This window comes from Ascaphus truei, chromosome 14 (genome assembly GCF_040206685.1).
Source record: "Ascaphus truei isolate aAscTru1 chromosome 14, aAscTru1.hap1, whole genome shotgun sequence".
Classification (NCBI taxonomy): Eukaryota; Metazoa; Chordata; class Amphibia; order Anura; family Ascaphidae; genus Ascaphus; species Ascaphus truei.
In genome coordinates, this window is record NC_134496.1 from 35,907,893 (window position 1) to 35,923,886 (window position 15,994).

The window sequence follows — 15,994 nt, forward strand, 5'->3', positions numbered from 1 at the left end:
CCCTCTTCCGGTCCCGCCCCTCTGCTTCCGACGTTGGCGCGGGCACGCACATGCGCACGCAACCACGGATGAGTGGCGCTCGAGGGGGGGGGGTGAGAGATAAGAAAGCGGGAGGGGGGGAGAGAGAGAGAGACAAGTAAGCAGGAGGGGGAGGGGAGAGAGAGAGAGACAAGAAGGCAGGAGGAAGGGAGAGAGAGAGACAAGAAGGCAGGAGGGGGGAGGGAGAGATAAGAAAGCAGGAGGGGGGGAGAGAGACAAGAAGGAGGGGAGGGGGGGAGAGAGACAAGAAGGAGGGGAGGCGGGGGAGAGAGACAAGAAGGTAGGGGAGGGGGGAGACAAAAGGGCTGCAGTATACTATTAAATCAGACCGAGCGGTTTAGGAGGCGGATACTAGGCGGAGCTCAAGTTAGCCACAGGTTAGGATGTAGTTAGGCTCTACACAGAAATGTCATATAGGGGTAAAGGTTAAGGTATGCAAGATTCAGAGGGGAGGTTTAGAGGTGGGATTTCCCACGCATCCCTATAGTTACTCGCGATACCCTCTGAGTGTTGTCGTTTGAGGTGTTTGTAAAAGTTTTTATTATCTACAAAAGTTATTAGTTGATGTATTGCTGGTACAAGTTTATATAAATAAAGCTTTAAGATGCGCTGGCGGGGGCTACCCCCGCTGCAGGCTTCTCCTATCTCGACCCATTCCCCGGTAATGGGTCGTATTCTAGTCCCTAGGAGGCTGGTCCCTCGGGACACAGACAAGTCCACCGTTACGGACGGTCTGTCCGGCCATACCTATGGGCATAAGGATCTCTCTGGGTCCATCCCAGGTGAGATCTTCTCACTTCTACGTATATTCACCGTCAGAAACACACTGTTTACGCTGTCATTTTTGTCTCTTTGTTCGTTATTTGTTTCCCTGCCCCTTCCTACCTTCATGTGTCCCCCCTCCCTGGGCCCTGGCCTCCCATTTCCCCCATTCCCCCCACCCAGAGGAAAGAGGAGCGGACGGCATAGAAATATGCGGTAAAGACATCTCCACATCATCAGTCAATCCATCAGACGGAGATCTCGGCCCTAGGAACGGGGTAAGACTATGGCTCATGATACGCCCTACACACCCACGACCACTAGATGGCCCTTAACATCATTTCACATAACGTAAAGGATTTCAACAGCCCCTTAAAACACAAGGTAGCATTTACAGAATATAAAAGGTGGGGTGCCGACATATTGATGCTCCAAGAAACTCATTTTAGCGACAAAAGCGCCCCCCGTTTCATGGATAAGCAATAATCGCAGTTCTTCCTCTCATCAGCCCCTGAAAAAAAGAAGGGAATCGCTATACTTTTCCACAACAAGATACCCTTTAACGTTAAAACAGTTAAAAAAGATAAGGAAGGTCGCTACATCATCCTAACGGGTTCCATACATGAGCAACCTATTACCCTAGCAGCCGTGTACACTCCCTGCGAGCAAGACGAAAAAAATTTTGATACCTTCTTCCAAACCCTGAATACCTGGGCACAGGGCCATATTATTATTGCAGGGGATTTTAACATAGCCCTTCAGCCAGTACTAGATAGATCCAGCACCCCCAAAGAGAGTAACAAAAAAGCGAGACTCTCCCTGACCTCAGGCCTCCGGAAGAACCATCTAGCGGATATTTGGAGAGAGTTGCACCCGCTGGAGAGAGATTACACGTTTTACTCCCATCCTCACAACTCATATAGTAGAATTGACTACTTCTTCGTCTCTAGTAGACTGGTCCCACTGCTCGCCCGTGTGGTAATCCATGATATTTCATGATCAGACCATGCACCTATTGAGCTAAGGTGTAACCAAATTAAACATGGCAGACTGGGGGCAAATTGGAAACTCAATGAATCCCTCTTAAAAATCCCTGATATATGCGAACACATTGGTAAAGAAATTAACCAATTCTTTGAAATCAACACAGGCTCTGTGGAATCCCAGTTAACTCTATGGGAGGCTCACAAGGCGACCCTCAGAGGCACGTTGATAAGTGTCGCGGCGAGACGCAAGCGGGAAAGGGGACGTTAAAATGATCACCCTTCAGTCTAAATTAAGCTCCCTATCTGAGAGACATAAAAAACACCCAGATCCGCAGGTCCTCAAGGATTTGAAAGATACTAAGATTGAATTAAATATGCTTTTGACGTCCAGGGCAGACAATTCGTTATGTTGGTCCAAGAGGAAATTTTACGAAAAGGCTAACAGACCAGATACGATGCTGGCCCGTCTGCTACGTAACAGACAGACCAACTACAATATCCAAGCGATTAGATTGAAGTCAGGCTCCACCTCAGCCAATCCTAAAATCATAGTCAATGAATTTGGTAAATTCTATGAATCTTTATACAACGGTGAGAAAGTGGCACATACCACAAAAACGAGTAAGTCGCTAGGAGATTTCCTAGCAAACTCAAATTTGGCAAAGCTCACTGAGGCGGAAAGAGAGAGCCTAGGGGCGGATTTCACTGGGGAGGAATTAGCCACGGTGATAAAAGAATTGAAACCATCAAAGGCCCCGGGTGGCTTCTCGGGGCTGTACTATAAAAAGTTTCGCAAAGTGCTTACCCCGAGGCTGCTCCGAGTGTTTAACGCAATATTGGCGGGAGCCCCAATCCCCGGAGAGATGCTCCGGGCGTCTATATCACTAATCCATAAATCAGGCAAAGATCCGCTGGAATGCAAAAGCTATAGACCAATCTCCCTGATTAATATTGACATTAAAATCTACGCCAAACTGCTGGCCAATAGACTAAGTCAGATCCTGCCCAGACTGATACATCCAGATCAAGTCGGATTTATTAAAGGTAGACAAGCAGCGGATAATACCCGATGAATCATTGATCTGATAGATTTGGCTAACAGTGGAAAATCACAAATTATGATGTTAAGTCTGGATGCCGAAAAAGCGTTCGACAGGATCGACTGGCCGTATTTAAAAGAGACGCTTGGGGCGTTTGGATTTGGGGAAAGGGTGAGTAAAGCGATTATGGCACTTTACTCAGGCCCTACTGCTAGGGTCATACACCAGGGCTTTCCATCTGCCCAATTCCAAATTAAAAGTGGCACGAGACAAGGGTGCCCGTTATCCCCCCTCCTGTTTGCCCTTTGTATGGAACCCTTAGCAGCTCAGATCCGTGGCTGTCCTGATATAGTTGGGGTAAATATTGACTCGCAATCCCACAAAGCAGCTCTATATGCTGACGACATTCTATTATTACTTTCTCGACCCCTCACGTCTCTGCCAAATCTATTTAATCTGCTAGACAAATTCACTAAAATATCTGGATTCAAAATCAATCAATCAATCTAAATCAGAAGCTCTAAACATCAGCCTCCCCACAGAGGTTGAAAAGCTACTAAAGCTAAATTTCAATTTTAATTGGAAACAGAACCAGATTAAATACTTGGGAGTCCATATTACTAAGGATGTTAGAGACATTTATAAGGCAAACTACCCCCCCCCCCCTATTCAGATCACTAAAAGCTGACATCTCAAAATGGTCCTCCCAGAGAATCTCATGGATAGGTAGGATACAAAGTATCAAAATGAATCTTCTCCCCCATATCCTATACCTATTCCAAACACTGCCAGTGCCACTGAGACTGAAAGACCTACTCTCGCTTCAGTCTGATATCTCCAAATTTATATGGGGAGGTAAAAACCGGAGAGTAAACAAATTGACCATGAAAAGACCCTCCACAGCAGGGGGCTTAGCGGTACCTTGTTTGTGGTCCTACTATAAAGCGGCGCTATTAAGCCAAATTGTCCAATGGCACACCAACCCTGCATTGAAAAGATGGGTGTAAATAGAAAGGGCAAGCTGTGCCCCGATAGAGCTGCAATCCTTGATCTGGCTCCCCAAAAAAGCACATACACGTGCTGCCATGCCGCTTTCGTCTGTGACAAACTCGCTGTCAATATGGACCACGTCAAAGCACAATCACTCCCTCACCACCAAAAACTCCCTGATGTCCCCCCTTTGGGGGAACTCCGACTTTGCTCCCGGTCTGCAGTGCAGTAGTACCTCTAGTTGGAAAACGGCCGGCTATACGCGCCTTAGAGACTTGGAGGGTAGTGGCAACAAAATTAAATCATTTGAGCAAATCAGATCTGAAAAGCATATCCCCCATTCTGAATTTTTTAAGTACCTCCAGGTCCGAGCAATTTATAATAAACTAGCCCCTTATTCAGCGCTGACCAATTTTGGACAGCTCTGTCTGGCAGAATCAGACACTTCGGGACTCACATCGCATTTATTCGGAGAAGTGGTGGGTTCTGCTGACCACGGACAGGGACACCCGAGATACAGATCTCAGTGGGAATCTGACCTTGGGGAATCCCTAGGAGATGAGGACTGGAGCGATATCTATCTAGCGGCTGCCAAAAGCTCAATCTGCACCACACTAAAGGAGAATGAATATAAGGTCCTAATGAGATGGTACCACACCCCACTTAAATGATCAAGGTATGTGCCGGTACTCTCCCCGCTGTGCCTTCGACAGTTCGGAGAGTCGGCTGACCTGTTACATATGCTGTGGTCTTGCCCCCGGATCGCCCCCCTATGGGAAGAAATTCGAAATTGGACTCAGAGGATCTTGAGCCTCTCGATTCCCCTCGACCCGTGGCTGTTCCTCCTGAACAGACCACTAGAAGGGCTCTCAAAAGCAAATAATAAATTAATCGGGCACTTTGCCCTAGCGACCCGGTGCGAGATCGCAGCAGTATGGAAACTTAATGAGATCCCCTCCATCCCCAAGATTCGGAACCGGATTTGGCACGTCTGCCAGATGGAGAAATTAACAAGCTTGGTTAATGACACTGGCAACAATTACCTGAAGATCTGGATACCCTGGCTGGCCCAAACAGACATCCCCGGGGTGGAGCGTGCCACAATATGGCATTGATAGCTCTAGATGCATTCTCCTTTGGCTGTTCCAACATCATCCCTACACAAAGTTCACTGTTAACATGAACAATAGGACATGAGAAGTCCCAGGTAGAAAGGAATCTGAAACTTACCTACCCAGGATGAGGTCTAGAAGCCCCAACTAAAACTGCAACTTTTGGAGTTTCCCTCCCGCACCTAAAGGCAGGCCCACCCATCCCACCCTAATACCCACTCCCCCCCCTTGTCACTCCCACCCCTCCTCACCCGGCAGCATGCTATACAAAAGCTATGAATATGAAAGCAGCCGACCTACCGCAGGCCGGATGATGTCTCGGTTAGTCTTGTCCTGTCTTGTTACCATTCATAACTCAATGTACTGTCGGGTTTATAATTCACTTTATTTACATATGTACCTGCTGTGATATAAACTGTTCCTGTACTTTACACCAATACAAATTTCAAGTTATAAAAAAAAAAACAAAGAACAAAGTAGGGCGGATTGCTGCTTTACATTTTGTTGTGAATAACAGAAATGCTTTTTCAGCTGTTATTGCAATTACAAGGATTTCATATGAAGGAAAAAAATGTTAAAGCCGCAATTCCTGCCCACCCCCCTCACCCCCCCAAAAAACCTGTATGTGTTAAACTCATGTTAATATCATGCCCGCTCTTTTACCCTTCTCCAAAGCGATCACGATTGATTAGTCAAGATGACGGACCAGAGGAGAAATCCTCTTCCTGATCGATCGTGTGGAACACGGAACGTGATCAAGCAATAAGATTAGGGTGTAGCAGCGACATGATGGGGCCACTGGAGTGCCAGATCCCATAGCGTAGAAGCTATACATCTAGACACCCAAAGGGTTAATATATATATATATATATAATAAATTTCGTTTTAGATCAGTAGCATCTCAGGTTACTATAGTAAGGCCGTGATTATACCTAAAAATCGCACAACACAGCGCGGCTGAAAAACAAAGCGCATAAATCCAATGCAATCAAACATACCTATCGCGACAGCCGTGCAGCGCCACACTGCAGGGCGGCAGTCTGGAGAGGAGACAGAGGAATTTGTTCTTTGCAGGCGACGGCTGCGTCACGTGAGCGGTTCAGCCGCTCACGGCCACGCCACCGCCTGCCTCCTACCTGCAGTTCAACCTGTCGTTTTGCCGGATCACAGCGGTGACATCACCGCATCGCGCTGCCGGCCAGCAGCTCCTGTATAATTGTAGCCTAATGCTGGTCTCGAACAAAGCTTCAGATATTAAAAATAAAAACGGCATTTATAAGGACAAGGGATATTTTGAAGGCGATTAGCATGGACTACTGTTTTAAATCAAAGGCCAAACATTGGAGAGATTTGGAGGAATATTTTCATATTGCAACAGCTCCCCGCTAGTAGAACAAATAAAATAATCCTAAAGTGCATTACTCCCCTTCCCCCACCATTAAAATCGACACCATATGGTTGACGTTCAAAGGAGTTGTGCAATTAACGGTTGCTTATTGCAGTTTAAAAAGAGCAGGGAGCTGCTTTTTTTTAGTGTGCTAGCGTGGGGTGTTTTCATAATTCCCATGGTTAGGAAAACACTTAAGCCTCTAGCACAGTAGTGTCCAATACATTCGCCACATATGGCAAATAGGACACTGTGTTGTGGCAAATGTGGCCTCAAATGTTGAGGCAGAAGGGGGAAGCTAGTACACCTGACCAGCACCTTCATTTACAGCATCAACCCTGCACGCCGGAAGTTGGTCCTGCTTCTGCATTAGCCATGTGGTACCGGAGTCCTCCCCCCTGGTAAGGTGTAAGGGGGGGGGGGGGTTATGTGTATTTGAGTTGTGTGGGTGAGTTTGTATTTGTGGTGTGGGGGTGAGTTTGTATTTGTGGTGTGGGGGGAGGATTAGTGTTTATTGGGTGTGGGAAAGTGGAGGAGAGAGGACCCCGGGAAAACGGTCTGTGGACCTGGGCAGAGGCGAACGGGACAGCCGGCTCTACTGTGACTGATACAAGAATGTGGTGAATGTGGAAAGACAACAACCCCAAGTGTAGCTAGCTTTTAATTCCTATTGCAAACCACTGCTCTAGCAGCCTCAACTTTAATAAGCATCTTCATGAACACAACTGAAATACACTTTTTGTAAAGCTTTTATTTGTATTTTTAAAAAATGCACCAAAATGTACACTGCTTTTGCTTTAGATCACATTTCATAACAATACCTTAACTGTTATTCCTCTTACTCAGCCTAACCATGCCACAAATCTTTAGCTCACAATGGGGAAAGAATGTAAGGGTAAGTCATTAACATCCAATCAATGGTAAGCAGTTTGAGCTTGGTACCAACAATGTGGTGTTTTGCATGCAAAAATCAATCTTTATGTAGCAAGCCTAAGAACCAGAACACTTCCACAGTATTTTAAAGCAGCAGTGGCCCCTTTTCCCTGTTGAATTAAGAAAACTGGCTGAGCAGGTTCCACTACGGATGGGCACAGGATCACCCCACCCCTACGAAGGTGTCAGAAACACGAATTGTAAGGCCTCGTTCAGGGTGCCAGAGGCAGGAGTTGGAGGGCGGGCGTTTGCCTGTGCGAGCGGCAGTCTGCTGGGCGGTGTGCACATCATCCCCAGCAGACTTTTTCCAAGAGTTGAGGAGGCGGGGCTACAGACAGCAGCTTAGGGATCGGTGTTGCTGTCTTGAAATCATTCTCAAGAATGATTTCATTGGCTGCCGAGGTACCAGTGACGCTGCTGCAGCTTCAAAAAACAACTTGGGTTGTTATTGAAACTGTAGCCAGCGTCAACTCCGTACTTCGGAGACAGGGCAGCTGCTACCCTGACAACCGCAATTCCCTTTCAATACATTGTTTCGGACGGCCGCTCGCACGTAAGCACGCCCTCCCTCCGAAGCCAGCACCCTGAATGAGGCCTAAAACGGAATGACAGCTTAATCGCTCGCCACTGCATTGGTTTACTGATAACAGCATCAGTAGGAAGCCCTCTAGTGGAATGTAGGGGTGGGGCAGCTAAAGCTGCAGTGTGGCAGGAGTGTCCAATGCTTTTACAGTGAAATGTACATGGCACTCCCCCCCAAAGTGGTAGGCACCACTGCTGCTCTATACCAGGGGTAGCAAACGTTAGTCTTCAAGGGCCACCTACAGGTCAGGTTTTAAGGATATCCTGTATCAGCACAGGTGGTTCAATCAGTGGCTCAGTCATTGACTAAGCCCCCTGCGCTGAAGCAGGGATATCCTTAAAACCCAACCGGTTGGTGGCCCTTCAGGACTGAAGTTGGTCACCCCTGCTCTATAGCATGCTAAAAGAAGCCAGCTTATAGGGCAGTTATGTACAGGATTTGTTTACTCACGGCCCACAAAAGAATAAAAAGCCAATTAGTCGAGAATCACTTCTCCAGCTTTTGATTTTTAAATTAAAAAAAAAAAAATTTAACCAAATTTTATACATTTAAAAAAAAAAAAAAAAGAAAGAAAAGGAAGAACATTCAACACAAACAGCTGTCAACACAAAACCTATTCAGACCAAGTATCTACATTGCATACAAATTAACTCCACATAAATGAAAATTTCACTGAATAAGTAGCTCCACAACTGCAGAACATCTGCTTTTATTGCTTTTATGCTTATGGTGCTTTTTGAAGGCACTGTGGTATGGATTAGAAAACTTGGAATGACTTTGGTGGGATAACTTGGAATGACGGAGATGGAAGTTGTAGTATATTGTCATTCTGGAACAGGCAGGTATGTGAAATCCGGGTATTTTGTTTTTTGTCCAGGTCAACAGATGAAAATATCAGAGTTCACTTTATACTTCACAGGAGAATAGTAACGAGTATGTAGCAGGAGTTGCCTCTTTACATGCCCATCCTGATACTCTGGATAATCTGGAAAATAGCTGCAGAAAAATACAAATAAAGGATATCACTTAGAAGTACAACTCAGGGCAGTTAGTCCATGCAATGGTGGGTATTAGGTTATAAAGACCAAAACATTATAAAATTAAATGACAATTCTGTGACCCTAACTGTTGGAGGCAGAGCAGTCTCTGGTGTTGGGACTTTTAACAAAGATTTATAGCAAAAAGTTAAGCGCAAGACCCTCCCTCATTTACCAAGTCTAACACCAAGTGAAAAATCAGGGGTCTCCAACAGGCCAGGTTCCGGATATCCCTTCAGCACATTTTGCTCAATTATAATAAAAGCCACTTGTGCTGAAACAGTGATATTCTGAAACCCTGACCTGTTGGTGGCCATTGAGGACTAGAGTTGGCCACCCATACTCGAACTAGTAGATAAATCATAGTCCTCATTTAGTTAAATAGCAAAGTGTGAAAACTATTAAAGCTGCAGTTCAAGCAATATCTTACATGTGTTTTTTTTTAAATAAATCAGTTCTGTACTATGAAAAAATAGTTGTAGCATTTCCTTTTATTTAAATACATGTTTAATGTTTTCTAATGTAACAAGCATCTTTGTTTCTATAGCAACCATTTACAAAGTCACATCCCCTTCCTCTTCTGAAACTGGCTCTTGAACCCTGCTCTCTTTAGCAGTGCACCAATTGTATCTAGTGACTACCTGGTCACATGATGTTCCCCACAGAACTTTGCATCTTGGGTCCTCTTCTGCTGCACCAACAGATTCAATGAACCCCCGAGCCAAATCTGCGCCGATCAATCACAGGAGAAGAGATCGATCGGCAACTTAGCTAATCACTTGTCAGTGTGCAGATGGTATTGATGCACATATTGAATGGGAATTTTTTTATTTTTTTTAATGGCAGCTTGAACTGCAGCTTTAAGACGTTACATAAAAAGTACACCGTGCAGTAGTTTAAACAGCGTCAGAGAGACATATTGGGTAAAGGGGAGAGAACTGCCTCAATATCTTATAAACAAGAAACAAATTAATTCAAAGTTTGTCAAGCAAAATTACAAAAATTACGTTAGCGATGCCGATTATGCCACCTGGTTTACACCTAGATATTACGGGCTACTGTGTTAGCCCATAGATTTATGGCTGCATGATGTAATATCAAACATGTCTCACAAAAACAAAGAATCTTGCTACTATTTAACTCCCATTTCTGGCTTGGGTCTGAGAAACCATGATATTGTACTACACCAATGGGCTTTCCTCTTCTAATTTGTGCACAGCTTTCATATGGTTAATGACATGACCTGGTCCAAAAGTTATAAACAAGGTCATTACTGCTACTAAAATGCAGGCCACGTGTCATGATTTCCATGAGAGCAGAACCCGGTGAGAACAAATAAAAGGTCTTCTAGCTGTGGCTGCTTTTAGAAGTGCTGATTTTTCTTCCATATTTAACAGATGCCAAGTGATCAAATGATATCTGCCTAACATATGGCAACTTACTCACAGGGACAAACAGGGTGAACTAGTGCGTGGTATACAGGACATAAAACGCAAGCAACTTTCTTTGAGATCTGCATTCCTGGTGTAGTTGTACATTTATTGCATTTCAAAAAAAGTAAAACAAAACGTAACTGGAAACGTTCATTAAAAAAAAAAAAAAAAAAAATATCAATGAGTGATTAATTCTAATTTAATTGCCAAGCCACAACCCCCCGTCCCGCCCCCCCCCCCCCCCAAAAAAACCCCTAGGTCTATTCATAAATGTACTGATTCAAAGTCAGAGCAGACATGTCATAGGAAGGTAGTCTACCCTAGACCAGGGGTGCACAAACTTTTCCTCCTGCGCCCCACTGCCTGGTCTCCTCCCCTGCGTCAAATGACGCATTGGGTCATGTGACATCACGCTGCCATGGCAACGCGTCGTTATTTGGCGCCGGGTTACCATGGCAATTTATCGCCGAAGGCACCGGCTGAATCAAGGTAGGATAAAGTTACAAAGGCCTCACACGGTCCCACAGCATTTAATTTAAATGCCTTGGGGGAGAGCGTGGGACCCCTGTAACTGCCGCACCCCCCCAGTTTGCACACCCCTGCCCGAGACCATATTTACAAGCAGCTTCTCAGAGGTGGCCAACTACAGTCAAACGCCACCAACAAGTTAGGTTTTACAGATATCCCTGCTTCAGCTTCTTTGACAGCCACCTAACCTAACCTGTTAGTGGCCCTTGAGGACTGATGTTGGCCATCCCTGATCTAGATACAAGTGTGAACTTCCAAGAACTCATTTCTAAATCCACTCCAGAAGTGTTTAAAGCAAACCTCACACCTTTCATATAATTATGTTTACTACTTAATTTACAGTGATATGAAATATAGGCTAAATCTTCCTGGAAAAAACTATGTATAATCCATTAACCTATTCTTGTCCCCAACCACTGCAGAAAAGAGATGTAGTTGTAACGAAACAAACGTTATACTACAGTGCAGTGATAGAAATAGTTAGGATGCCAGGGATTACTCAGGCCTGCTGATCTGTCTGACATGTTTTCAATAGGTTGAAGCCCAATTCATTGCATACGTGTGCAGACAGAGAGGTTTAACCCGCTCCATGCCAAATCGGTTAAGGGTGATGTCAGAGGAAATAGAAAGGAAGGAGCCAACCAAATCCAGAGTCATTCAAACTGCAGCCCTTATCACGGGGGACTTTGGATTTGGGACCAGGAAACCAGAGGTGGAAGGAATCTAGGGCAGTTTAGACAGTAGATATGGGGAGGGGGGCAGGTTTAGACAGTAGATATGGGGAGGGGGGCAGGTTTAGACAGTAGATATGGGGAGGGGGGCAGGTTTAGACAGTAGATATGGGGAGGGGGGCAGGTTTAGACAGTAGATATGGGGAGGGGGGCAGGTTTAGACAGTAGATATGGGGAGGGGGGCAGGTTTAGACAGTAGATATGGGGAGGGGGGCAGGTTTAGACAGTAGATATGGGGAGGGGGGCAGGTTTAGACAGTAGATATGGGGAGGGGGGCAGGTTTAGACAGTAGATATGGGGAGGGGGGCAGGTTTAGACAGTAGATATGGGGAGGGGGCAGGTTTAGACAGTAGATATGGGGAGGGGGCAGGTTTAGACAGTAGATATGGGGAGGGGGCAGGTTTAGACAGTAGATATGAGGAGGGGGGCAGGTTTAGACAGTAGATATGGGGAGGGGGGCAGGTTTAGACAGTAGATATGGGGAGGGGGGCAGGTTTAGACAGTAGATATGGGGAGGGGGGCAGGTTTAGACAGTAGATATGGGGAGGGGGGCAGGTTTAGACAGTCGATATGGAGGGGGCAGGTTTAGACAGTAGATATGGAGGGGGCAGGTTTAGACAGTAGATATGGAGGGGGCAGGTTTAGACAGTAGATATGGAGGGGCAGGTTTAGACAGTAGATATGGAGGGGCAGGTTTAGACAGTAGATATGGAGGGGGCAGGTTTAGACAGTAGATATGGAGGGGCAGGTTTAGACAGTAGATATGGAGGGGCAGGTTTAGACAGTAGATATGGAGGGGCAGGTTTAGACAGTAGATATGGAGGGGCAGGTTTAGACAGTAGATATGGAGGGGCAGGTTTAGACAGTAGATATGGGGGGGCAGGTTTAGACAGTAGATATGGGGGGGGGCAGGTTTAGGCAGTAGATATGGGGGGGCAGGTTACAAATACGTGGCATGGGGGAGGAATGAACGTGGAAGGATCTGAGAAGATTAAGAAAGAAATATGAATATGTGGAAAACTCACCAGATCCACAGACCACAAAGATGAAGAGGGCCAGTAACCAGGGCCCCACTGAGGATTTCTCATCCGGTGAGCTCCTCTGCTGTAGAGGGGGGAAGACAGGAGAGAGGGAGGGTTACAATGAGCAGATCGCAGACACCCCACACCCCCCCAACACCACACAGACACACACAGACACACACACCTCTTCTCATCCCCAACCCCTCATACCGCGGTCTTGGCCACGTTGCCTCTCTGTGTGATGTTCTTGCTGTGCTTCTCGTTCGCCATCCGGATCCGCTGCTTGGCCACCATGGCTGGGGGGTGAGGTGTGTGCTGGCTGTTACGCGGAGGGATCTACACGGAGAGGTGAGGTGGCGGGGGGGGGGAGAATGATGTGCTGCTCGCGCCGCTGTCCTCGCGCTACAGGGTGTGCGTGTCACTTGTAAATACCAACTCTCCCTTCAGCTGCCAGCGTAAGCAATCCGCAGGCCACGCCCACCCACCGGAACTACGTGAGGCCCTGGGAAGTGCCCACGTCATCAAAAACTTGTCAAGTAGTCCCTCCCCTTTCCTCCCCAGAAGTACACGGCGCTGTGCTGTGAGTGGGAGTAACTCATTACGTGTGACTTAGATCTGTACAGAAATCTGCAATCATAATAATAATAATAATATATATATATTTTTTTTTAATCAATCTTCCCATGAAAAAAATAGTTTCATGGTAATTCATATTTAATTTGGAATAAAATAGGAAACTCTAGTAAACCACGCGCTGCCATCTGCTGCACGTATTCCCTCGCCGTCTGTCTCACGACATATCATTTAGGCGTGTAATATAGTGCGAGCGTCAATTATAATTGGCTGTGTTTAGCCAGGCGTTTGTATACTTGGGACGTGCGGGCACGGTGGTGCGGCAGACCAGGGAAAATACAATAAAATTGTATTTTTTGCTCTGCTGCCGCACCGCAAACCAATCACAGCACGGCCTAACGCTGTGATGTCAGAGTCACGCCCCCTAACTGCGCGCATCACCACATGCACCCTAGCAACTAAACGCGCACGCCAAGCACAGCAGCGAGAACTATATTACACACCTTAGATTGTAAGCTCTCCGGGGCAGGGATTTCCTTTCCTATTGTCTGGTTTTGTTTGTTGTACTTAATATATTCTAATTTCCTGTACTGTCTCTTTAGTGAAGCGCTGAGTACACTGGGCGCTATATATCTATATATAATAAAAGTGAATCTTGTGAGTCTGGTGCTAGATGCGGCGAATCTGATTGGTCCTCAGCCTCTGGCCAATCAGATTGGTGCCTCTATGACGACACCCCACTGCCACTCTCTTCTCATCTGCAGAGAGAGACACACACACACCACCCCCCCCCCCCCCCCCCCATCACCCTCACCGCCCTGCACCGGCTCCCGGACGGAGGGGAAGCGCGGCGCGGCCCTCACCCTCACCGCCCTGCACCGGCTCCCGGACGGAGGGGAAGCGTGGCGCGGTCCTCACCCTCGCTGCCCTGAACCAGCTCCCGGACGGAGGGGAAGCGCGACGCGGCCCTCCTGCCCCAGCCGCCAACTCCAGGCTCCTCCCCCCTCGCTCCCAACGAGGAACGGAGGGGAAGCGCGGCGTGGCCCTCCTGCCCCAGCCTGCAACTCTTGCCCATCCACATGCCACAGAGATATCAGGGCCAGGAGGGGAACCGTCTGCCGCCAAGAACCACCACCCACCCGGTCAAGGTAAGTCTCCCACCCAGTCAGTCACCCACAAACCCACTCAGTAAAAGCGCCAGGAACCACAACCCACCCGGTCAAGGTAAGTCTCCCACCCACCCAGTCAGTCACCCACCCACTCAGTCAAAGTCACCCACTCAGTCAAAGTCACACACTCAGTCAAAGTCACCCACTCAGTCAGTCAACAACCCACCCACCCACTCAGTCAAAGTCACCCACCCAGTCACGATCCCACCCACCCAGTCACCAACCCACCCACTCAGTCACCCACCCACTCACCCATCGGAGATGTGAACTGGGGGGGGGGGGGGCGTATTGATGTGAACGGGTGAGAAAGAGAGGGGGGAAGACAGTGGAAGGGAGAGAGAGAGAGGGGGAGCCAGAACATTAAATCCCGGGCAGCACCGGGTATATCAGCTAGTATATATATACAAATAAAGATAGACAAACACAGTACAGCTCTTAGAGGCAGGGACCTCCTTTCCTATTGTGTCTTATTATTTCTAATATATGTACTATTTGTTGTATGTTATTGGCCTCCACCAACATTATTGTACTGCGCTACAGAATATGATGGCACCATACAAATAAAAGATAATAATATTGATATGTCCCCGTGTCTGTGCTAATTTACAGTAGTTATGGCCCGACAGACCCTTAAACCTGTTTTTAAAGGCTTATAACTTTTGATCTGTAACTACAATATATTTGGAAGACATGCTGGTCTAGCACTATTATAGCTTGTACTGATTTTTATTTATATATATATATATATATATATATATATATATATATATATATATATATAAAAAATCAAAATATATATATATATATTGCAGAATAAATGAGTTCTTCAGTATTCGGTGATACCTTTTTTATTGGACTAACAATTTATGTCATAGGACCAGCTTTCGAGAGTTATCCTCTCTTCTTCAGGTCAAGCAATACTGATATACAAAGGATTCAATGGCCAAACCAGTGTGGAGAGAGGGAAAAAAAACAACAACAGATATTTACTGTAGATAAGGTAGGGTGTTAAGTGTTTGAAGCCAGGGGACGGTGACAAAGAAAGGTGGGGAGGGGGAGGGATACTGGGGGGTGGGGGGGGGAGAAAGTGTGGATAAGAATAGAGGCAAGCAGGATAATTACAAGCAATTTTGATAGGGTGTGAGAAAACCCATGTCCGCATTAAGTCCTTTGGTTTTGGTGTCAAAGAGTATATATATATATATATATATATATATATATATATATATATATATATATATATATATATATATATATTCATCCTTGTACACACAGTTATCCATTTAATTTTAGACTGACAATACAAAATGTCACTAATAAGCGAGCAAGCTATAGAAGCGGGTTTATTAGGCAATTTTCATTTTTTTCATTTATTTTTCATACTTTTTCTATTTTTCTATGTGATTGTAGCTGTTAAATCATTAAGTGACTTATGATATACTTAGGGAATGCGAGAGTTGTACCTGTGACCCCTTTACTAGATTGTACTTCCCAACAATGTTATAAAGTTTTAATTAAAGGTTCAATTATATTGTGAACAATCCGAATTTTCCATTTCGCTCTGAGCGGACACCTAAAAAGAGTGCCTTGTACATGCCTCAGACATCAAACACCCCGACTCCCATTCTAATAAAAAGGATATTCCCAACAAGTCGGCTTCATAACATAG

The 15,994-nt window shown here is 46.0% G+C and overlaps 1 protein-coding gene across 1 annotated transcript; it reads right to left on the bottom strand.

Moving 5' to 3' along the window:
• Positions 1–7,047: 7,047 nt before the first annotated feature.
• Positions 7,048–13,062, bottom strand: SERP1 (stress associated endoplasmic reticulum protein 1). Its single transcript, XM_075570435.1, has 3 exons — positions 12,794–13,062; positions 12,587–12,665; positions 7,048–8,828 (listed from the first exon to the last, which is right to left on the bottom strand). The coding sequence occupies exons 1-3, from the start codon at positions 12,875–12,877 to the stop codon at positions 8,788–8,790; spliced, it is 204 nt and encodes a 67-aa protein (XP_075426550.1). The 5' UTR covers positions 12,878–13,062; the 3' UTR covers positions 7,048–8,787.
• Between the last annotated feature and the right edge of the window lie 2,932 nt (positions 13,063–15,994).

What these genes read in the sequence shown, in the direction of transcription:
- SERP1 (XM_075570435.1), bottom strand. Translation starts at nt 12,877, where the DNA reads ATGGTGGCCAAGCAGCGGATCCGGATGGCGAACGAGAAGCACAGCAAG. An exon ending in GCAACGTGGCCAAGACCGCG is followed by an intron (nt 12,666 to 12,793) that starts GTATGAGGGGTT and finishes CCCCCTCTACAG; the next exon opens with CAGAGGAGCTCACCGGATGA. An exon ending in CTTTGTGGTCTGTGGATCTG is followed by an intron (nt 8,829 to 12,586) that starts GTGAGTTTTCCA and finishes ATTTTTCTGCAG; the next exon opens with CTATTTTCCAGATTATCCAG.